At 37.4% G+C, this 24,275-nt stretch overlaps 1 protein-coding gene across 6 annotated transcripts in view; it reads left to right on the top strand.

Moving 5' to 3' along the window:
* Cnc (NFE2 like bZIP transcription factor cap-n-collar) overlaps positions 1 to 24,275 on the top strand; it is a 98,416-nt gene that overhangs the window by 9,475 nt on the left and 64,666 nt on the right. For 4 of the 6 annotated variants that reach the window (XM_071771595.1, XM_071771594.1, XM_071771597.1 and 1 more), the window contains exon 2: positions 23,286 to 23,453. In XM_071771595.1, the coding sequence (XP_071627696.1) occupies positions 23,286 to 23,453 (168 nt within the window). Of the gene's footprint in view, positions 1 to 566; positions 721 to 6,041; positions 6,496 to 23,285; positions 23,454 to 24,275 lie in introns of those variants that run through there. The other 2 variants (XM_071771598.1, XM_071771599.1) reach the window with 2 other exon arrangements.

Raw genomic sequence — 24,275 nt, 5'->3', positions numbered from 1 at the left:
TGTCTTAATATACTTAACTTCTCTATACATAAGCAAAATGTGACACCCCAATGAAATGGGAAACACGATAATATTACGATATTAGCTTTAATTAATAAAATAATAGTTTACGCTTTTAATCATGTTTACATTTAATTTAAGAAACTTTGCACGTATACAAGGCTTCAGACGAATTTATATCTGCAATGCTCTTATATACTTCTTGGATTATTTTCCGTTTCTCTACATTAATTAAAATGTCTAATAGATACCGTTTAATGTTCTTGACTTGTGACCTGATTCTCGCGATTATCTCTGCAAGTCAAAATTTTGTCAATAACCGAAAATGAAGTTTCTCGATTCGTCGCGAGATTCGACGTTCCTTTTAGCGAGTTTCACCGTCCGGTAACGAACACTTTGACGTCGACACGTCACGTGTTCATCGAGCGTTCCATAAATTTTCATAAATCAGCATCGCGAGCGTATGCAAACGATGACCCTGACGACCCGTCGCGGTTGACGGACAAAAGTTGCCTCGTCGATCTCGAGGTGCAAGCGGCCGGCAGTACGGCGGCACGCCGCGCGACTGCCGAGTTAGATGCCGCGTGTGTACGCGTTGCTAGTCGCGCGTGTAATTAATCGGACGCACAGGGATCACCGTTACTGTTTGGTCGGACGTGTCAAATGGCGCGCAGGAAGAGGAAGCAGCCGAGGATAGTCACCGTATTCGTGCCGGTCGACGTACGTTTCTTATCGTATTAACGAATTCTTCATCGAAAAACAAAATCGCCACCGTTCACGCGTGATAAAACACGTACGCTGTGCATCGTTCGTGAATATATGAAATTTTTGGGTCACTAGGATACTTAAATTGCAAAGGAGGAAACTTGGGATGCTAATGTGTTTTACTTACATTTCGGCGATGTTCTCGGCATTAGAAGTCACAGGCCGGTATAGTCATATAGTCAGATCTTATATTTAAGACCGTCTTAAACATAATCTTAAGATGTCATAAACTAATCACAGAGCCATAGCATTTTAAGACATTACTGAAGACGATCTTGAAATAAAAACTATTAAATAATTCGTTGTCGTCCATTCCGATATTCACTGTCAGTACTGAAAAGCTATATTTTTCTATATTTTACGTCACGTATACTACAGATTTTCAGTACTGACAGTTGCTGACAGTAAATATCGGAATGCAGCCAAAATTATAACACATAAATTATTTACTGTGCCTGTGTGCTTTTGTTTTCCATTCACGGTTGTCTAAAATAACAACGTTGTTTTTTTGTTTCAGGTACGTATCATATCACATTTTAAATTTATCGAAGCTATCTTGGGCTTTAAAACTTGAGATTACTTAACATCACGGTATTTCTCTGCTGTGCACAGTTCTACAACATTGCGTATTAATAACATCGAATATAGAACACAATATTTCACGTCTTTGGGTAAGTTTTTATGGAACTTTTATTCCCCCTGCGCATTTCCCTATTTTATTCTTGTCGCTCCAGTGTACAATTATATCGCTCGGTTTTACAAATCTTGTGCTTCTTTCTTTAAATCGATTCAATGTCACATAAAATTAGTAATAGACATTTCGTGAACTTGGGATAAAGCCTTCCTTGATAAAAATAATCGAAGAATGTAATTGAATGTGCAATTTCGAAAAGGGCACGTTTCTGAAAATTAAAATTTTTCAGGAATTCACACAGAAAGATGTGTAGACGTAATTAGAATACATATTAGTGAAAAAACTTATAGGCCAAAAAATGCGAGACGTGCCCTTTTCGAAATTGCACATTCAATTGCATACTAAGATTTTTTCGTGATTTTTTCACTATATATTCTTTCGATACCATCAAAAATTAATCATCCTCAATCAAGAATAATTTATAATGAGTAAATATTCTTTACATTGTCTTTTTAACGTAAGACAAAGGTAGGAACTGAAAGTTTTTTTACGTTTTGTTTGATGAACCCGCTGCGAATATCGTTCTAGTCAACAAAGGTTCCCATGAATCAGAGCTCAGCTCCACTCTGATAAAATGCCACCCAATTTACAAACTAGCACAGCGATCGTCTTTGTTGCGTTACTTTGTACCGTTATTAACGTAAACAACATTGCACTATTTTCGACTTGCTTTATAAAATTAGCACAGCCGCACTACCTATAACCTATGCATAAGTCGATCGCCAGGAAAACGCGGCGTAGAACGAATTTTTTTTGCGTGTTTCGCCGAATCGTTGAGGGTGAGCATTTAGGAAAGATGCTCATATATACCAAGGTTAGCGAGGTCGAAGCGCAGCTTCTGCAAAAATAACCGCATCGCGTCGCACCGTTCAGCAACATTCGTTCGTTCATGAAAGAGTGCAGCGATCTTGTAACCTTCGCGGGTTAAACCCACGCGTCTTCGTATTTAGCAATCAAACGGGAGATCTCGAAATCTTTGTTGCGCTTTTCGTGTGCCCGGTCGGTCGGCTGCCAATAAATTGTGATAAATTATTCGGCGAACGTACATCTTTATGTTTTTAACATTATTTAACCTATCACTTACTACGCACGTGTAAAGTACATTAGTAGTTTTATTTTTTCTCTTGACTTTTAGATATCTCTTAACGACACACAAATTAAAACACTTATTTATAACAAAGTATTAAAAATGTTTTTTAACCCGAAAACAGTCATCTATATGTGTGTGTGAGGTGATTTTTAGACCCAGTGTCGAAAAAACGAAGCTCACATCATGGTAATTTTAATATGCTTCTTTTTTTAAATATTTTTTGGTTTCTCCTTATTTTTTTCAGAAAATATTGAATAAATCTATATATGCACTGTTCTCAAATACCTCGTCAAATACTAATAAGTTATAGAATAATGAAATATATGCAATATGTAATTAATAGCAATGACTTTTAATTGGGTCGTTTATGCAAAATCGTTTATGCAAAAAAATTAAGGTGACTGTTCACGGGTTAAATACTGTTTTAAATACCAAGCCCTTACAATTAAATTCCTATTAAAATAAATGATGAAGCTATAGCGGTTCATTTATATTTCTAAACATTATCTCGTCAAAGCTCATTTTTTTTTTTAATTTACAAGCTAAACATTATTTTTCATTCTGAAACAAGCATTGTTGTTCATAATCAAACGAAGATGCAATGTCATCTATTCATCTATAGGATAAGTAAATATCTATATACTATGTAGACAGCGTAGTACGTCATCCAATACAATACTACGTGTATAGCTCTCCATCGAGCATCGTGACTATTTCTCCATCGATAAAACAGTGCAGTAAGGTAGTTTAATTGTTATCGAAGTTTTTTTTAATTACCGATTGCTGGTTAAGTAACTTTCTGCTGGATGTACATCCACAAGCGAGAACTGCGTCATCGATTTCGTTTAAAATGGGTGCTGACATCAAGTATAATCACTTTCTTGCACGAACTGGAATATATTTTTCCTTCGCAGTATCAAACACACTTTTATTGTGATAAAAAGCAGCTCGCGCGATATGATATGATGCATTTGTGACTATGTTTAGGATCGGTCCAGCGTGTTATCTCTGATAAGGGAGCTCTAACGTTATCGTGTTTAATGAAAGTTATAAAGATAAGGTTTCTCATGAACTTTTGCAATAATTAACGCGCTGGGATTTTTGAAAAATGTCAGAGCGGGAATTTCGCACGAGTATAGTAGTCATGTAACTGACGAGGTCGACGACGGTTAATTGGGAGTAACAATTTTTCTCGGTACGTTAATCGAACCAATTTACACTACTGCGAGTATAGATGGTATACGAAAAGAGGGAACTCATTCGATCTGTGTGCTAGCAAAATATCAATCCTTATTTATTATAAATATGAGATTTACTAAACTCTATTTATATTTTAATCTAGTCCATTATGTTCAAGATTACAGCCTTAATATTCTAATTCTTCGAATCATTGACTATTAATTGATATCAAAGAAAATATCAACTATAAAACAATAGATTAACTAAATCGATCTTTTTATTGTTAAGTGAGCTAATAATATGTTTTTAATGTCCAGATGAGTTCTCATTTTAATTGTATTAATCCATTTGATTTACTGCTCTTACATAACGCATTAGAAATATTACGTCATAATAAGTTAGAGGAGAAAGAAGATTATCTCGAGATATTTTATCGAATAAAATTAACTCTCGTTAAAAAATACGCAATATGAAATCTTGATCTATATATAGTGCCGAAATCAAGAAGATAATTCAATATTTTTTAAATAACTTTTTCGATGAATGAACAATTCTTTGTCATAAAGATTTCTTTTAAAGTGGATTCAAAACTTAGCTATGACACATTCTTATAAGTCATTATGACATAAGAACAAATAATCATTTATATACTGTCGCGCAAACATGTCTTCGTACTTCTGTCCGATCTCTCAATATTTTTTACGATTCCTCAGCGTGTTGCTGTAAGCGAGTCTTCTCAGGCACGCCCGGAAAATGATATTTTTTTAAAGCAATTGTCATTAATGATTGTTCGTGGTAATTATGTGTTCGTGTTCTATACACGATATTATTATCTAGAATGATCGTCGACCTTGATTTCGTGAGTACAGTCGCACGTGTATTGCTGCACATGCACATTCTGATCACTATAACTTTGCTTTCTTCAACTTTTTTTTTCTATAAGCGAATACAAATCAAATTTTGTCATTATATTCCTCTCGACGATTCGCCGGACATCCCTGATCCGTTAATAAGTCATTGAACCGACGTCCAAAATATCATGATGATCCAAAATATACTTTGCTCTTAAATATAATTACACTTTTCTCGCGAATGTAGCGATGTAATTATATATACATGCATTGCGTAAAAAGGGGAGATCGATCAGCGAGAAAATGATGAAGGATATTGAACCAGAGAATATGGAGAAAGATTGATTTAGTGAGAGGAAAGATACATATAGTTCAATGAATGGTGATTCGTGCAATGAATTTATGTAATTACCGTGAGCATTAATGGTGTATGTAAGAATATGTAATAAAGTCGTTGAATGCCGTTGCTGAATGCTAAAACAAGTTTGCGCGATAGGGGAATCTTAAATATTTGCTTCAATAAAATGAAAGGAACAGAACGGACAGTGTAAGTATTGTTTTATTTTAATACGCGTGTTATTACTCTTTTTTCGTATTTTTGATAGCTGTGTATGTGCGCGACCGATAATGCCCGTATCTTATCTTCGACTCGGTTAGGCACATTTTAATAATACAACACAGTATTTTCTGTTAAATTATCCATGTTCTCACCATCGATCGGCCGGAACATAACGTATATATTAATAATGTAGCAGCAAATTAGCAATGTAGAATGTATGAACAATAAGATTTGCGATAAATTTGCAACAAGGAGGATTATGCATTGTGAATATTTCACACAGTCCGATTTATTGAGAATTCATGTTGCGCCTAAAAAGTGACTGAAAAATCACTGTCGTGAACATAAGACATTATGTATAATTTTGTATAAAACGTAGATAGCTAGAAAGCCATGTAAATTTTGGCTGGCAACGATATCTTATCAGTTTATCCCTGACCACTGGTAACGATTTTGACTCTGCCAATGTCAATCATTTCGAAAGAATTCGTCTACAACTGTTATATTCGGCAACGTTAATCTTTATATAACTCTATATAGAGTTGCAACAAGAAGTGTGTGCACATGTACACGGACATTATTTTTATCTTCGTGCCGAATGGTTTCCAATTATCGGTTATGCGGGCAAATTATTTTTATCGCTTTTTGCCGGAGATCCCATTCAATTCTGACCTCGGGAAAGGTTGGACGGAGCAACTTCGAAAGTTCTGCAATGTTGCGTGTACAGTGTGAGCAGTTCACGCGCGGCGTGGTTCTTCATGATTCGCGACGCGAGTAGTAGCGCGAAAGAGTTACCCATACCCATACTCATCGTTATCATCGTGACGCGCGCGTAGAGCAATCTGTCCTCGTCGGATGCCATCGTCGCCGTTGCCCCTCAACGACGCCGCCGTCGCGCGATCGTCAGTCTCGCGATCGCGAGTGTATAATTCGCAACGACAGTGTACCCCGAGCGCGGAAAAACAGTTCGGCGATTCCTCTTTCGTTCAGCGACGTTCTTTATGACGGTTAAAAGAGTGAAACCCACCGAAAGATCGCGGATCTCTCACTTCGGTTCGATAAGATACGGGTGAACTCGTTAAAAACTCGTGCCCGCCGCGAACTAACGGTCAGTCGGTCGTTACGATCCTCGTAGAAACCGCATTTACGTTGCCGTGACGTATACGTGAATCCGGTCTACGCACCGTACACGCGGAACGCAATATTGCGGAGATCCCTGTGCAGACGACAAGCCTACCAAAAATAGCTGTGACGTATCGCACTGGTGGAGTACGATCACGCGGTGATTTCTCTGTCGGCTGAAACGTTCTCCAAGCTTGAGAGGAGCAACATGAGTCTGGAAGTGGTGTCGAACGCGGTAGGTCGATGATACTGCTGTTAGCAGATCTCAGTAGAAAAAAAGGGAGAGAGAGCATTTTCACTTTTGGCGGGCACAATATAGAAACCGCGAGATGACATCTCATTGTCATAGAAGCACGTTAAGTGACGCGTAAGAACAACCGCAGTTCTCTCGATATTTTTAAAAGAAAGTCGAGACATTAATGTCCATTTCTACCAATGTAGATTAACTTTAATCTCGGTTTCACTTATTTTTATCTTTTTCTAATTCTTAGAACTAGAAAAAGATAAAAAGTAAATTAAACCGCGATTAAAGTTAATCTACATTGATAGAAATAGACATAAAACGATTCTCTCAAAATTATTCCATTTTATTACGAAATACGAGTGGCGATCGGCGCGTTAGATGAAGCAACGTCGCACAAGCATAAATTATTTCAGACACATTTATATATTATCTTTTTTCTTATATTTCTCTCACTTCCGACCTTGCGAGGAATTTAAAAATACGTGGGATAACCTAAATGCCTTCTCTTTCTTGCACTTAACATCGATGATGTATAACCGGTCAAACATGTTTTCATAAACGATTCAAATCGTCATTTCTCGGCAACATGAACCGTTCCGGGTGATGTCACACTTTCCACGAAAAAACTTAGTGCATGGTTAAGACAGGCTTCTATTCCGCGCGTAAAACGCTTTTCTGATGGTTCAAATTGCGCGCGTTGCGTTATCTGCAATCCATTAAGAATATCAACAATTGAGTGGTAACAATTAATTATATCAACAGTAGCCATTTGAATGATTAAAAGAACCTTGAATAAAGCAATGTTTTAACGTGGTAGTCTCTTAGATAAAACTAATGCGCAAGTTTCCTTGACGTACATCTGATAAATGGTACTCTAAACCTTCAGGCTATTACATATAATGAGACCTTATTATTAAAATTCTATCCTCTATATTAATATACAAAGAAGATGGAAAAATTATGATAACTCTCTTATTTTTTAATTGAAGTTAAAATTAGGTTTTTTAATTGTTTTTTAATTTTATTAATAGGTTATTTATTTGCAAGAAGATACAAAAGATATCCATGTATAATTATGTAATCATTGTAATCCACATATAAATGTTCAAAAAAATAAATTACATTGTATTAAATATTTATTTATAGACTGTTATTTTTTGAATTCTTATCAACGCTAGCATTTTAAAACGCTACTAATTTAAAGTTTTTTTTCTAAATAAAATAAAAAAGTAACTTTAACATTTTTAAAAATCAATTCTAAATTAATTAAAATTTGTAATTAAAAAAAATGAAAAGGATATCTGAGAGATATACTATATACATATTATATATTTTACAATTTTTTTATTATTATATATTATTTCATGTTTATTAGGGCTAATAAAGATGTTATAATATATTTATATTAAAAGCGGCAACGAAAATTTTATTAATAGCATTGATATCAACAGAAAAACAAAAAACAATGGATAAATATATGCTCAATAGTTGACATACTATTAAAATTCTATTGACATTGAAATGCGAACATAATCTCGCTTGGCGCCAAAGCCATGACACTTCGATGAAGGATAAAGTCTCGACGCGATTTAACGATACTGTTCTTGGTAATACCCAGCAGATAGATAACACAATTTACGTTCACTGGCTGTGTGATGCAAGCCAACGTACTAATATGGACATATACAGTGTGACATATCTATTACTTAACTATATATAATGATACTCAATGTGTGATGATCGACATAGAGATCGCACCTGTATCGGATAAATCGTCAAGAATAATATAATCAATAGTTATTGGCCTTAGACGTATTAAACGAACTTCATCGCCGCGACTTATGGGACTATGGGAACCGAATTTGTATGAGATATATATATCTTGTTATGTGAGTTTTATCTCATTGTCAGACACATGACACGGATTTATCTGACATGAAAATATTAATGTTAAATTCTTCAAAACATTTTTTTTTGTTTTGCTCGGCATGTGCCAATAACAGCACGCTTAGACAGCATGCAACAAGTTTTTATTCTGTTTAGCTTGAAAAATTTTTACTAGAATGTTATTTATGTTAGATAGCACTACGCATCTTTCATACTTATATAATTACATTGTATCAGCCATTATTATGAGTCATAGGTAAATGCATAACGCGATAATAATATGCGTTAATAATGCAACTTGATCGAATTTCATATGATTAAAATAAATTGGGAAATTCCGTATATATTGAATCGTTGATTTAAAGTTTCTATTATTTTCTTTATGTTAAACTTTGCATTCGCACAACTCGAGGTTTTAGGATACTTAAGATATATACGGGAACTACCTAGATGTGTCACCAAGTAATTTACGTGAGTTACATAGACAATGTGCACATTTATCTCAAGAACAACCCACTGCATTTATCCTCTGATTTATGTTTCTATTGCAAATAAAACTCCAAGTTACATTATTCTAAATATAAATCTGCAAATATTAGTTTCAGCTTAGCTCAAACGTATTTTAAACATGCAAATCACGATTGTATAGGATAATTGAAAAGAAGAGTTGCAACATACGAATTCGCAATCGATTTCGAGTGTACCAATGGAAAAATATTACAGGAAAAATATAAAGATTTGGAGTAAATTACAATAAATAAATTAAAATCAAACGACTATCAACAGTTAATATATTATATACAATGTTATAATATGTATATTATTAGCGATATTATTAGCTTTTCTCGCAATAGTTGTTTAATATTAAGAAAATACAGATGCTTACGCGCTAATTCGTATCTGTCTGTTTTTTATGTCATAGTTGCGAACATAAGTTATAAACAATGACTTTGCAGCATGAAGTTCATCGTATTCATATTAACGTATTAAGCTTATCACATACGTCTACTATGTATACGGCTCAGTCTTATCCTATGTGAAAAATGTTATCATTTGAAACTGATAGATCCAATATGTGAATATACATTATATTATTTATTTATTTATTAGCCTTATAAAATTTTATTATTTATGTACATCTATGTAATATATTGTGTAATAGGTAAATATATATATATATATATGTAAATTCAGAGAGTATGTTTTTTGAAAAATAGCGCTATTAGAAAGGATCCAAAAAATATCTATAATTATATTTAAAAGACATTATCAATTATTATATAAAAAAAAAAAACATTTTTTTATTTTTTTGGAACTTTCTTGAACATTATCTTTCGAAAACATACTCTCTTATTTATGAATAGTCGGTATCGCGTCGAGCTTTTACCACATTCACCCTTCGTCCGAGTGATTTCAGATGGCGCCAGAGAGTAAATCTCTTGCTGCAGATTTCTGCATTTATATTTTCTTATTTTCTTACGATACGATGACCGCACAGCAATCCACGCGATCATCTAACCGTCTAGCGCGTGATCATTGATCTCGATCGATTATATCGCGCGAAATATGTTTGCCCGATAAAGGTTTCGTTCGTCCGGGAATTAAGAATGTCTCCCGTCCTGTCTGTCGATCAGTATCCTTTTAGATCAATCCGATTTGCCTTGACAAATTGTGGTAGCCTCGAGATAACAAACAAGATACGCATCTTGGTTGTAGCGGAGGTGGTCTCGTATCACGTTCTTGTCAATGTGTCAAGTCTCGTTCGCCACGTGGACGTTGAAAACTACGATACTTTCGCGCGCATGCATCATCGGCATTGACCTATGATAATTTTATTTATATACCTACCGCGCGGTCAGTAATGCCGACTATTCGCCATAATCTATCGATGTCAGACTATTGTTGCAAAAACTACAATTGCTAATGAAGCGTCACGAAACTCACGAATTATAAACGCCCGTTGTGTTGAGAATTTAAATAAAAATCTAAGTCACCAGGTCGTATATTAGATTCTTGTTTGTGATTTTTATTTCGTTTTTCTTTCTCATTGCTCTTTGCTGCTGGGGAAATTTCAATCAACAGCTATTATGTAATCTCCCTTAATTCTGCACTCTAATATTTTTCCTTCGCCACATTATTCTGTCTTTAAATAGACAATCTCATAAAATACAATCCATTTTAACTTCAAGAAGTAAAATAACAATTTGCTGTAAATTATCTCTTTTAAGTGATCACTAAGGGACAAGACAACCACGGTTATGGTTGGCGCTAACTGGCTTAAGAAAAAAGGGAATACCATCTTCTTGTTGAAAAATTTTTATGTATAGGTTGCAACGAGTCGGACGGTGTCACAAAGAGTGAAAGCGATTATCCGTATATTTGGGATTCGTATATTTCTAGTCAGATGTTACAAATGATTGTGACAACGGGACACCTTGGGCGGTTTGTCGTTTACGGTAAGATTACCATAAACACCTCCGCCGCCGTATTCTCTACGGAACAAGTGGGTATAATAGTTTTGCGTCCCTTTCGGGCTCGGGGAAATGTTACTGTGGTGACTAATGACACTAGGTGGAGGTTTACGTGAAAGCATCATGCGGAGAAAGGCAGGGGCGTAGTAACAGCTAGGATGCAATCGAATCATCATATTTATCTCCCATGTTAATCTCGTCAGGAGACGGATATAAATCTTCCCTCGGCTATATTCCCTCGAGAATCTTCTTGGTCAATTCGTACTTCATCTCGGAATTTAAAAACATTTGACGTCGAATACTAGAAACTTGAAATTAATTACGTTCTCAGGGATCGATTCTCCAAAATCGACGATGAAGAGCATAGTCCTGTTATTGTTACTGATTCTCCTGTGCTTCAACGATCACGACTTGTATCGCGCTCGTAATACTTTCCGACCGAACAGCGTACAGACTTATCTTTGACGATCGCGAAGTTCCATTGCGTAAGGACGATGGATCCTTTTATGCGTAAAAGCGCCAGCGACGTAGCGCAAGACAAGCGGTATCTTTATCGACTCATTAACGACGGAGACACTGGCAATGATTGTCACTGGTAATTATCGTGACTGCTACGGAGACAGCGCTACGTAAAAGCCGCGTTCGTGCGCCGCGTAATGATACGCGTCGCGATATTCGAGATTTTATCAGGCTGACGCAGCGATGTCTCTTTCCGTCGAACGGCCGTCCGTCCGTCCGTCCGTTCGTCCGATTCCTTCCGACCTGTCGACCTATCGAGCTCTCGGATTCGGCTCGCCTTAACCTTCCTGACGCCCGTCGACCGCATCCGGCTCGTTAACATTTTTTTCTTTTTCTTTTTTTCCCTCATAATCGACACCACGTGTTTCGTGCACTAAACAATGTGCACGTTGCCGCCGCGATGCACAGACTACTTGGCGTCGAACGCACCTTTTACAGACGTCGAATTCAAAGGGATGCCGTCTTCTTCATTTGTCAAGCACTCTTCAGCCCTTTCTTGGCTCTGTGCCTTTTCTATGTACCCTCACCTGGGGATTTAAAAAAATGCAGCTTTCTTTCATTTCTCAGCTGCAGGTGCGTCTCGATAAACTAAAAACCCGTGTCACGAAGAGAACAAAATGCCTTCGGCGAAAGGCGGTTCCTTCTGAAGTTATCCGACCTGAGCTTAGTTTCGTTAAATATAATTTAAATCGAAACTTAAACAGATTGCACACAGATTGGCTTGTAAGTATATGTACATTACACAACTCGATATTTTCTAAAATTCGATATATTTTATATTATATCTTTGCACAATTTTGCTTTCTATGACGTTTCTGGATTCATACGTTACTGAGCAATTAAGATCAGATACGTAGTACGTAATTATGTGTGCAATTTTCAAGAATTTTATTTTGAATCCGTCCCATCGATCAAATTTGTTACATCTTTCTTTAATTAGAAGCTTTTGTCATTTTAAAAGAAATACATGATGCGTTCAAAATTTTAGTGCGGTAGCGTGAAAAATGTTGGTAGTAAAGGTTCTTCTACTTTATCTATAAATCCATATCGAACTGCAATATGGGTACCAAGAATATCTCCCTCGAGAAAGGCTTTCTTTAATTTTTCCCGCGGATCATTCCGGGGAGATAAATTCTGAGGCGATTCCGTTGGCGCGAACAATTTCTAGGCTCCCGTCGTGCGGACTGTCTTTGAAAATATTTTGACGTCGGGGAAGATCGCCGTGTGATCGATGCCCATTCCCTGGAGATTACATCGTGAATTGCATTTTCTCCATATGAACGCACATCGCGCCATGGACTGCAGTCCTATGTATGAACGATTCTCACCAGAAACCGTGGCGTGCGGTTGGTCGAAAGACCTTGCCATCTGCTCTGCGGACTTTATAACTTGGCGAATATTTTCTGGAAAACTTTCGTAACCAGAGAAATCTGAGATATTGCGTGTAGCTACAATAATCATTGATAAATCGTTGATAAAAGGGGAAATTTGTAGCATGGAATTGAGAGTCATGCATTTTTTTTTAGTGAAAATCGTAGAGCATTCTAATAATCACTAGGAACATAAGCGATGAATAAAACCTTAACGATTACTGCTTGCAGGAAAAAAAATTCTCAAGGTTAAATCCAGTGATTAGTTCCGATCGCGTCTTTTAGGATCTTATTTGCATTAATGGCGGCTGTATCTGAGCGAAGGCGTTCATCGTGAAATCGCCAGGCACAAGACCGGTTTTCTTCCGAGCGTAATTATAAGGTTCGAACCAATCGCGCGGTATCTCGAAAAAATTCAGGGCCCATCGCCACCATCGACTTAGCCGCAGACGCCATTTTTCGTCGGTCTTTGTACCGTCGAATCTGCTTTACGTGAAAAAATTTGCATATTTTTCGTCGCATCAAAGTGTAGCGGTTCGTTGTCGTAAGACGAAACAAATTTGAAGTAGATAACCCTGTGTAAAGTGCATTTTATCTGAATCAGACGCGTCAGATCTCCAGCAGATTATCAGAAGATACTCGGAATGAGGAAGAACGTGTTAGTAACGCGTTTAATTGATCGCTATTTATGAGACACGCTCGAAGGCATTCAACTTCTTTTTCTCACTTTGCCAAACCGTAAATATATTCGCAAAAATTGCACTGTAATCTCACTGTAAAGCAGTTCGATACGTGGTTTCTTGCTCGCGACCTGCGTTCTTCCGATGTAATTAAGCGATTTTATTTATGTTTGTTACGCTATATTAAACTGGAAGGCAAAGCGTGCTTCGTTGCCATGCGTCGTCCATCGTCTTAACTTAGAAGAAGCCATGTGAACATCGACGCGAGCGAAAAGGGAAACACGCAACGATATCGATCCTCAAGCTTTCGCTGCAAAATTTCTGGCGATTTTCTCGGCGATTATACATTCATTGATTTACGAATAAACGAGTTAGATTCTGGTCGATTCATATAACAATGGTATTAATTATCAAGTTGGAAGACGAATATATGTATGTAACACACGCGAAAGGATGTGAGAATAAATAAAGGCGCATGTTGATTTAATGGCCGCGGTGGAACGAAAGAGGCGGACGAACAAAAAGAAAATGGTTTGGTTCATGTTCTTGCGACGATGACTGAGATTGGTTCCGCGCTTTCTTCGGCTTATGCCGCGCATGGCAGATAAGGCACGCGCACGGGAAAAGCTCGGGGATGAAGATAAGAATTTTTCTAGTAAAACGAAAGATCTCATCTAAATCGTGCGAAAGAATACGCGTATGATAAATGATCTTCTTCAAACTAGTCTCTGCTCTAGACACAGATTGTCCTCGAATCCTGTTTCTCTCGATCTAAAACTTCAACGGAAAGAAAAGGATGCTCGCCGATAACATGGCGAGTCAATATGTTTTACGCTACTATGTGCGCGAGTTCTACAGCTCTACGAATATTTACAGATAAATACTTACATGACAATTAATTTTTTCAATTATTGATTTTTATAATAAAGTGATTTAATATGATATATCTTCGGCGAAGATTGGTTTTTGTCAGACATTTTCTGTAAGTGTTTAGATTAAAAATTAATAGTCGATATTATATTTGCAAAGAAAAGAAGATTGCTTGATCTATTAATAACAGGTGAATCTATAAATATTAGCGAGAAATTTATTTGATCGTTTTTAAAAACATGTGAGTGATGCTTCATTAATAATTAATTAACATGCTTGTAAACAATCCGCTACATTGTCGTTATGATCTGAACAAAAAGTCTCATTAAACACTGACAGGCAGTTATACTTTGTATCGGCGTTTTCTTGCTAATTATATTCTGAAAACGTCCGTAGAATTTTTTCGATTTCATCTGAATGGATTATAAATTAATGAGCTAGGATAGTGTAAGGTGATATAACACGCAGCGAGTTATTATCTAACAGTGCGTGAAAATAGTATTCTCGTCTGACAGCCTGATAAGGAACATTGTATATGCGCGGTACGCATATAGAACTTAACAATATTTCTTTCTCTCTCTCTTTCTCTCTAGCACATATCCTTATTAATCCAAAAAGGCTATTTATCTTGATAGACAAATAACGCTTTTCCAATCTAGGTTAATGAGAAATGTTTATTACTTTTGTGACTTTATCATGCAGATTGTTATGTGTACGTTTCTTATGTGTTACGTGTGCAAAAGAAGTATCTTTCGTATTTCGTAATACAAAAGATATCGATTAAATGTCGATAAATAGAAATGTAATAAATTAATTTTACATTGTACGATCGTTGATTAAGCACAACATCGTTGAATTTTTGTTCACCAGAATACAGATAAACTTAGATATCATAAAATGGAGTAAAGTTTTTTAAAGATAAACTCCTTTATCGCACATGCAAGATATTTTTTCACAGAGTCATATCCTTCATTAAATATAAAAATACTAATACTAATATTTAAATACTAATACTAGTTTCTATCTTATCCCTATTTTATTTTTATTTATATATAATTTTCGAATTTTTCAAGCTCTTACTTTTTATCGCGTTCATATCGTGCCGAAAATCGTGGCCGACACGTGTACTCGTTATTGCGACACGAGTGCTGCAGTCCCTTTTTGGAATACGTATAAAAAGCGGCAAATGCAAAATACGTGGGCTTGGCATCGCACCGCAGGGTTTGTGGCTCCGGGGTTGAGGAGGGAGAATATACGTACGCCCCTGTCGGGGTGAACGATCGTGAGGGCACCGTCGGCGTTCCCTTTGTATACGCACCGCCCCCCTCCCCTTTCCATCTCCTCCCCCTTTCCTTCTTGCCGACTGGTACCTCTGCGATATATCCCACAACATAAATACGCGTCTCTCCCTCCGCAATTCCCTATCCCCCCCTCCTCCCTTTCTTCCTCCGCAATCCTGCCGGACTCCCCTGTCGGTCGGAGTTGCGTGGATACATTATACGAATTACATTGATGATACGTCGATGGGACACGAGATAGGGGGGTGCTTTGGCTGCACCGATAGCGCCGGAACTATTTTTCATGCTGCCCTCCCCGGACCCTCCCTCCCGCCTTATCCGTCTTACCGCTCTTACGATCTTACGTCCGCGAGCGTTCGTTTCTTTTATCCGTTTCGCGCGAAAGAAGAAAATAACGTGCCTCCGACGGACTTGATTATGATGCAAATGATCGCATTTCAGTACTCACGCGAGCGCCATAGTCGCGGTGCACTAGGTGCCGCAATTTCTTATTCGTTAGTTCGCTTAAGGCACCACGCGATAATGAGTTCAGCCGCATGTACTGGTGATATTTAAACCAGAAAAATTCAATGAAATTTCTGTGACAAATTGCAATGATTTCTTCAAAAACTAATAGCGGCCTTATAATTTGACTCATAATTATAAGATCATTTTGATATCAAAATCACAGACAGGAATCGATTTAGTAAAGTCACAATCCTTATTTGTTGTACAGCAAGTTGTATAACCGGTTTTGTCATTAGAATTTTAATCAATCCGTGCAATTAGTATTTTTTGCGATTTAATAGTAGAGAATACGCTCTCCATGCGTGAATGATTATTAGACAAAAAGTGAAAGGATATTATTACAAAAAATGAAAAAATTCTAGATTTTTTAGAAGTAGACTGCATTTTGATCTTTTTTTTTATTAGCAATAGAAGTATGTAAGACGGGAAATAATTTTTTTCGTATTAGTGAATTATATATATATATATACCACGATTTGTGAATGTACTTTTGACTATTCGATTAAATAATCATTTTCCTACACATCTCTAAAAATGACCGTCGCCATTGCGATGTGAGACGTAACATTGATCGCCGGAGAAAGCGAATAACTCCTCCCGCGTAACTTTGCAGTCAACCCCTTTCGGGAAGTCTCTTGAGAGTTTCTGATGACTGACGTTAAGTTTCACCCTTGCCTCAGGAAACTTTAGCCATAATTAAATCTCCATCCTTCTCGAGCTTTTTTTTGTTTGCTCATTACGTTACATTAGCTCGATCGTAACATTACGTCGAGTACTCACATGCTTCGAATTTAATACGATTGGATATTTACGAAGATTATTATTCTTATCATGTTTCTTTCTATTAATCTCCAATACCAATGAGTAAAAACTATGCTTTTCTTTTACAATCGAAAATTAGAAAAGCAATATATTGCGCATCGATTATGCTTTATGTATCCGAAAATATATTGTCTGTATATTCTCTCTCGAGTTACGTTTTGGTAGACCGATCGTTGCTTCGCGGCAAGACAGACGTCCCCTAGGATACGCTTCCTCCCTCTCCTCCCGTCCCAGATCCCGCAGGATCATTAATCAAATTCCCCTTTAGCCTCGCCTCCCCCTTTATCCCCGCCTTGACCGAAGGCTCGGCCGCCATTACTGTGCGGCTGCATGCACAACGCACTAATTAAAACCAGGAAATTAATGTTTTATTCCTTTACGCCTACTCTCTCGATACGACGTATCGTGCCAGATGGAAAACTTCGTAGTTCCAAAGACGAGGCACGATCATTTTGTTAAACCGATTGAGACTTATATTCTAATTTGTTCTAATTAATGTAGAAAAAAGCCTGATTTTCTTATAATATTTTAAGATTGACATAGAAATGCTACATATATTGCACTATACATTTTTAATTGTAAACAGAATAAGAGAATTTTATATTTAAAAAAAAATTGTTATTGCGAAAAATGAAAATCTTTTTCGACAATGCGTATGAAAAAGATATTTTTTATATTTAGTTTATATATATGGTGAAGAATTTTATTAAAAAGATAGTCATTCCCCTAATGAAGAAGTTTTCAATTAAATTATCTGTTTTACTTTTTGTCGATTTTTTAATATGTAACGTAAAATTTAACTTGTTTTATAATAACTTTGCTATGAGTTTCGTTGGAGATTAGATGAAAAAAATAGCAAAAGTAAAAATTCTATGCATCACATTCTTTTGGCCAATGATTCGCTCTACCGTTCAATAGGTGTACAGATCGGTCAGAATGGAATCCATTAGCGGTCAGTACCTACATCAAAGTGTGTGTCAAGTCATTCATAAATATATACGAAAACTGTATAATTTATGGATCTAACACATCGTTAGATTTTTCGTTTGAATTTTAAGAGATCATTTGTTTCGTAAAGATCTTTTTGTTTGCGCATGCAAGAAAGGTTTTACCTAGAAAGCCTTTCGTTTTTTGTGAAGAAAGCACTTATTCCGTGCGAATTCTATGGAGTCTCATGGGACAACTGTGCTATTTCACTAAGTTTGGTCAAAACTTAAGAACTTTGAATATGAACGTTACAATGTGAATAGCATAAAAATAAAAATAACATAATGAATACATGAATACAATTCTTTCTAATAAAATACTTGGATTTTTATTTAAATTTTTTATGTTGAATATTATCATAAACATTAAGTTATATTTTTCTTAAAGAAAAGTTCCAAAAATTAATACGAAAAGAAAGTCTATCTTTTATTCTACATTTTTTAATTTTGATTTATTATTAAAATTTTATTTAACACAAATGTATTTTAATCTTAATAAAATACAAATACATAGAAATATGTTTTATCTATGCAAAGACAGCAAGCTGTCGGTTTGTCAATAATACCTGGTCAACTTAACGGTAGAATCATTATTAGGTCTTTTTATTGTCCATAGTCAAACAGATCCATTGTCAATTCTGAATGGGATTCACTGTCGGCAAACAGTGTGATATTCCCAAAAGGTAATTCATCAATTATATATAAATGCCGGATTAGAAGAAAACCAATGATATTAAGCAATAATGAGATTAGCAATACATTTGTAAAGATCTTTTATATATCGCCCAAAAGGACGATTGGCTTTTTATTTATTAGTTCCACACTGAGAGAAAAATTCTTTGAGAGGTTTAAGGAATCGATAATATCCGTTTCGAATTGATTGTCCTGATCATTTAAACCTGGATTTTTCTCTCAGTGCACTTACGAGACACTCGTAAAGCAGTTACTTATATTTTTTACAATATTGTCGTTTTGCGCTATTTTATAAATTAACGATTCACTAAAAAATGTTATTATTCTTTTTATATATGCAGAAAAGTCAAGTAATATGATTCTAGATCATATTTTTCGAGAATCGAGATCTTTTATGTGGAAGTTATAACTTTTGAGTAAATAATTATCATTAAAAGCCATATGCTTTTTCGACAATTGTAATAATTTAGCGACAAGAAACATAGCTAGAAATAATTGAAAAGTAGAAGAAGCTGTCTAAACTGCACAATTGAAAGATAAATAAAAAAAAAAACAATAAATCGTTAATATGATTCGCTTGAATGGTTTTAGAAGAGAAGTCGTGAATTAGGACAAGTGCATCGACTCGCACGAAAACTAGAAAGCTGCATTGTCATGTTTCGACGACAGTGGTTTTGCTTGACGAAGAAAACATTGTCAAGAGTCGCAGATATAGACCATAGTGTCTCTCATTATGTCAATTCAATGGCGATATTTTTTACGATTCTTAACCGTTGCACGGTACGACAATTAGTCAAATACCACAAAAGAACGGATTGTATTCCCGGATGTGCCTAATTATCTTTATTTTGACAATTCATTTTGTTTTAATATTGCAATTGACTTCTGAGGTAATACAATCAGCGTGAAACGCTGCCAAGCTCTACTTATTATTCGTCCGAAGTTGCGAACAAAAAGTCGAACTTGATCTTTTTGGACTTCGCAGACTGCAATTATGTTTACAGTTACAGAAAATCGAACGTATCGCGATACCCGGCTATAATTAACTCGATACGCGCGGCGATAGCTGGCGAGCAAAGATTCGTCTTTGCGGTGAGAATCGCGGAAATAACGGGAGCGTGTTGCATTGCACCTGTTCTATAGTCGGACGCAAAAACAATCGCTTTTTCCGAGATAACTCGCGGAGATACGTTTGGTGCTCGGTGTATCGAAGCGGTTTCGCCATCGCGGTTTCGAGAAACCTATCCGCGACACATCCGATTGAATCGGAGGGACGGGCGATGCTAGATAAAACGGTGGTCGACCATTACGAGCCCACCTCGTGTAATTACTGATCTTCAGATATATCTTCTGCCTTCACGTCGTTGTTTTGTGCGCGGCTCGGTCTCACCAGGTTTCTCCGATCGAATCGTATTACCGGCACCATTCATACTTTTGGAATTTCATTTTCGATCGAGTATAGTATATCCTATTCTTAGAAATTACATAATTACTGACACGGCGATTTACATTTTCGAACTGTGTTTATAGATTCGTGCGATAAGATAACGAAATTTTTAATCTGGCGAAGATACGTGACAACTATTGCTTCATATATCATCAGCTCCTTTCATTTCGAATATAAATTGAATATAAATTTTCGCCCGCAGAGAAGCACGGGACTGGCCACAATAGCCGGCCGTTGTCGGAGATCGTTTCGATCGGACGGTCGCGGGCGCGAGTCTTTTTTCGGGACTCCGGTCCAACCCGCCGATGTAAATCGAATAGAAATTGAGGGCGTCGATATTCGATATATCGGGGCCTGTGTATGCGGACGAGCGTGTGCATCGCGCCGCGCCGCATGGCGTGCATCGTGGATCGTAGCGCGGCGCTGCGCGTATAAAACGTGGGCCGAGCGAGAGGTAACTCTTGACATCGCGCCACGGAGCCCAGCTGTGGGCGCGGCGGATATCCCGCTGTGTCTCTCCAACATGGCCGACGTCATACGCACACCCACGCCGTGTCTCTCTTTCTCTGCCTCCCACTGACCGCCGATCTCCCCTTTCTCGATTCTCGCCGCATCGAATTACACGGTCAGCGAAGTAATTTACAAAGCTACACCCGCACGAGAGCGCGCCGCACGGAATCGTATCCGTTACATCCCTCCGCGGCAGCGGCGCGGCGCCTCGGCCGCGGCCTGCGCGCAAATTCGCGATCGTCCATAACGATACCGTGAGATTAATGGCGCCGCGGTCCCTTTGTCTTTGGCCGGCTGGGGCGCGTCGACAAACGTAGTCGCTGATTAATTAAGAACGCGAGAGAGCGCAGTAATGGAGGACTGAAGGAAGGGTGATATTCCGCGATCGAGAAAATCACGTCGCTATCTTCTAGCTTGGCGTTCGCAAATGCATAAACAACAGTTTTAGAGTTGAAAACCTCTACCACTAAAGAATACATTATGTATTGTATTTTTTTAATGATCCCTCGAAAACGTTATGGTCTTCTGGCTGTAAATACCTTTTGGTCTCTCGAGACATCATTCCTTCGTCGAGGGAAGCCTCGGTAAAAGGAAATATAGGAAAAACGATGTTGAATAATGAAGGGACTATTCTGGGACACTAAACAGGCCGCGATCGAGTTGCTACGCTTGTCCAGCGCGAAATAATCAAATCTAATCGCTTCCTGATTCAATTGTCTATTCAGGCATTGCGCGAAGAGCCTCATTCCATGTCCTTTCTCGTGTAACGTTTTTGACAAGAGTCGCGTTACGAGAGCCGCGGCTTCTTCCTCCTGGACATACACGTCGCACTTACGTGCTTGTCGTATGAATGCAGCCTGGTTTCCTGTCTCGCCGATGCTTCGACAAGAATCGAGCCGTTTTAGCCCACGTGCATGTCGCTGACGAAGCGAAAGCTATTGCTACAGTTTCAAGTATCGGCATATCCGCGATATGGTACCCACGTATGAGAACGCCCATGAAGCACCGTGTAACGAGTGGTGAATACAATAGAAATGCCTGGGCCCTAAACACGCGTTCGCGAACAATAATTGACGCGGAAGTACCGCGGAAAAAGCCTGCCGTTCGGCCGAAGACGCCAGAACTCGCGTATGTCCCTCTAGTCACTTAATCCGTAAACATGGCGGTTCGAGCAAACGTTACGCTTCGGCGTCGGTTTATCGGTAAATGGGGAAACAGCGAACGATGAGTAAGCAAGGACTGCGAAAGGCAATACTAGTATATTTTCAACAAAATCACGATTTATATTAAAATACAACTCAAATTTTTTGAGATATATATATATAATAGATACTATCTAAATGTTATAGCAGGAATAAAAATAAGAAACTTAAATTAATATTACATATTGCATTATTAGTATATATTATATGGTCTTTGTAATTATATATTATAACACTTGTGTTTTTTATACAAAAAATTACTTTTTATTATACGAAAAGGGCTTATTACTTTTCCTACAAAAAGAAATACTTGGAAACATCCTAACGCCCGCACTATCGCTAAAAATATTGTAATCCGTATTTTTTAAGACCATAACGATTTTCCCACGGTACTTACACAAACTGGCGCATAGATCGGTCTCCTTCCGAACATGTTAATCGTTTCATGTATGTGCCGCGAGTTCGGAGTGGGTTTTAGATTGGCGAGGAAAATCCGTAGATTGGTTAACGAGGCTCAAAGTACGAACTCGGCGAAATTGGCTCGATTAAAACCCACGGGGCAGCTGCCCCGAGGATTGTGCCCCGTCATGTGATTGGTCCCTTCTCCCGGGTCCTTTCTTCGATCTCCTCCATTTCGAGATGCATCGATACTCGACCATCATTAATCATGCACTTTTGTACACACTCGTCGATGGGACTCCCTGCGAGGGACATCCGAGACGCAACAAAAATGAATCTCGGAGATCGAGACTGGGCCTGAACGGCGATCGAGGCCAGATGTTATTAACTTATGTAAAATAAACATAAACGAAAGCGCGCAGGGCACTCCGTTGTGGAACATTAATCGTGCGACTTTTAGAAGGATGGTAGCGATATTATGATTACTTTGCGCAACAATTTTATTTTAATCGTAAGCGCTAGTCAGGAGCGCATCGTAAAATTAAATAACATATCGGATATGCATCTTAATAAAATGAATTTTAAAATTAATTATCGTGATCCCCCTGTAAAAGTTTTCAATGTCTATTCTCTATTCTATACATCACATACAATAGATTTTTCATTTTTTCAAAGTAAATGTACACCTGTTAAAAGTTTCCCTCGTACATATACTTAATAAAAGTATTATGTTAAAGCACATGTTACAAGTTACATTAAAGTTATAAGTATAATTTTCTTTAATATCATTTCTGGGGCAAAAGATAAGATGAGTATCAAAGAATTAAGTATATCAAAACGAGACAAAACTTCCACCCGTATAACTCGCATCTATTCGATTTGCATTTAAAATGAAACCCGCATATATTCGTGTAAGATAATGAAAAGAGGAAAGTGTGTTACAGTAGGAACATTTTGTTTTAAAGGATTATGCGTTAAATTAAATCAGCGTGAATGTAAATTATTGTTGCATTATATCAATTATTGGAGCTTCGAATTAAGAAAGGGAAAACAAATAAAATTAATAAGTACGAATAATGCTGATCTTATATAATAATATCACGTGCATTCTTGATTTCAGGATATGGACCTAATTGAGGTTCTCTGGAAGCAGGATGTGGATCTGGGATTCACGCTGGTGGAGCCGGCCACGACGCCCACCAAAAAGCCGTCTACATCGGAAAAAGAATCAGCGGACGAAATCGAGAAGCTGAAAGCTTTAGAAGCTATTAATGCCACCTATCAGAAGGTACGAAAAGGCTCTTTTTATTTTCTTTCTTTTCGATTAGTATCTTACGCTATTCGAATTTTGCATTGTTCATTTTTTTGAAATCGCACGATTGTGCGATTTCGAGTTGTTTCGGATTTCCAATTACAGCGTCTAACGAGCGATTGTCTCTTGAGAATGCGCCGCTTTCTGCTTTCACGCATGTTAGAAGGAAGCGTTTGCTTCCTCGGACTCAATTTAAACGTTCGTTTCTCCATATGCCAACGGGCCCATTGATGTCTTCCTGTGTCCTCCGGACGATTATCGCAGATAGAAAGCTCCGGACGTGCACCTGTACGTTAAAGAATGCCTCGCGACGTCGCACGTATTCCGTTCTGCCTCTCGATAATCGTCGACCAATTGGATTGTGCGAATAGGAAGCGACATTCCTTGTGTGACGCTTCAGAAGAAAAAGACTTCCAGATTTGGCTTCCGGGCATTTATGCACATGTTGATAAACATTTTAGGATTATTATTTTTCGTTTTCTTTCTTGAGTATCATTATAAATCATATTATTATATTTAAAAAAAAATGTATTTTGACATTTTAACAAGAATATTAAGCTAATCGCGATACGCTGAGAATACAAATATCAACAAAATACTGTGTCTAGATAGATTCATATCGATTCGTAAAATAGACGATGATGCATCAAACAAACATGACACTACTAGCTCGATCAACAGTGGAATTCGGCGCTCGGGGTGGTTATCTCCTTGTCATCTCTTCATCGTGCGTTACCGCGCAAAGTTTTTTTCAAGGGATATGCACATCCGTCCTGAAACGTCAACATACCCCGAATC

The sequence above is a fragment of the Temnothorax longispinosus genome, chromosome 2 (assembly GCF_030848805.1).
Source record: "Temnothorax longispinosus isolate EJ_2023e chromosome 2, Tlon_JGU_v1, whole genome shotgun sequence".
Classification (NCBI taxonomy): domain Eukaryota; kingdom Metazoa; phylum Arthropoda; class Insecta; order Hymenoptera; family Formicidae; genus Temnothorax; species Temnothorax longispinosus.
Note: the sequence above shows the minus strand (reverse complement) of the source record. Positions and strands in the feature narration are given on the sequence as shown.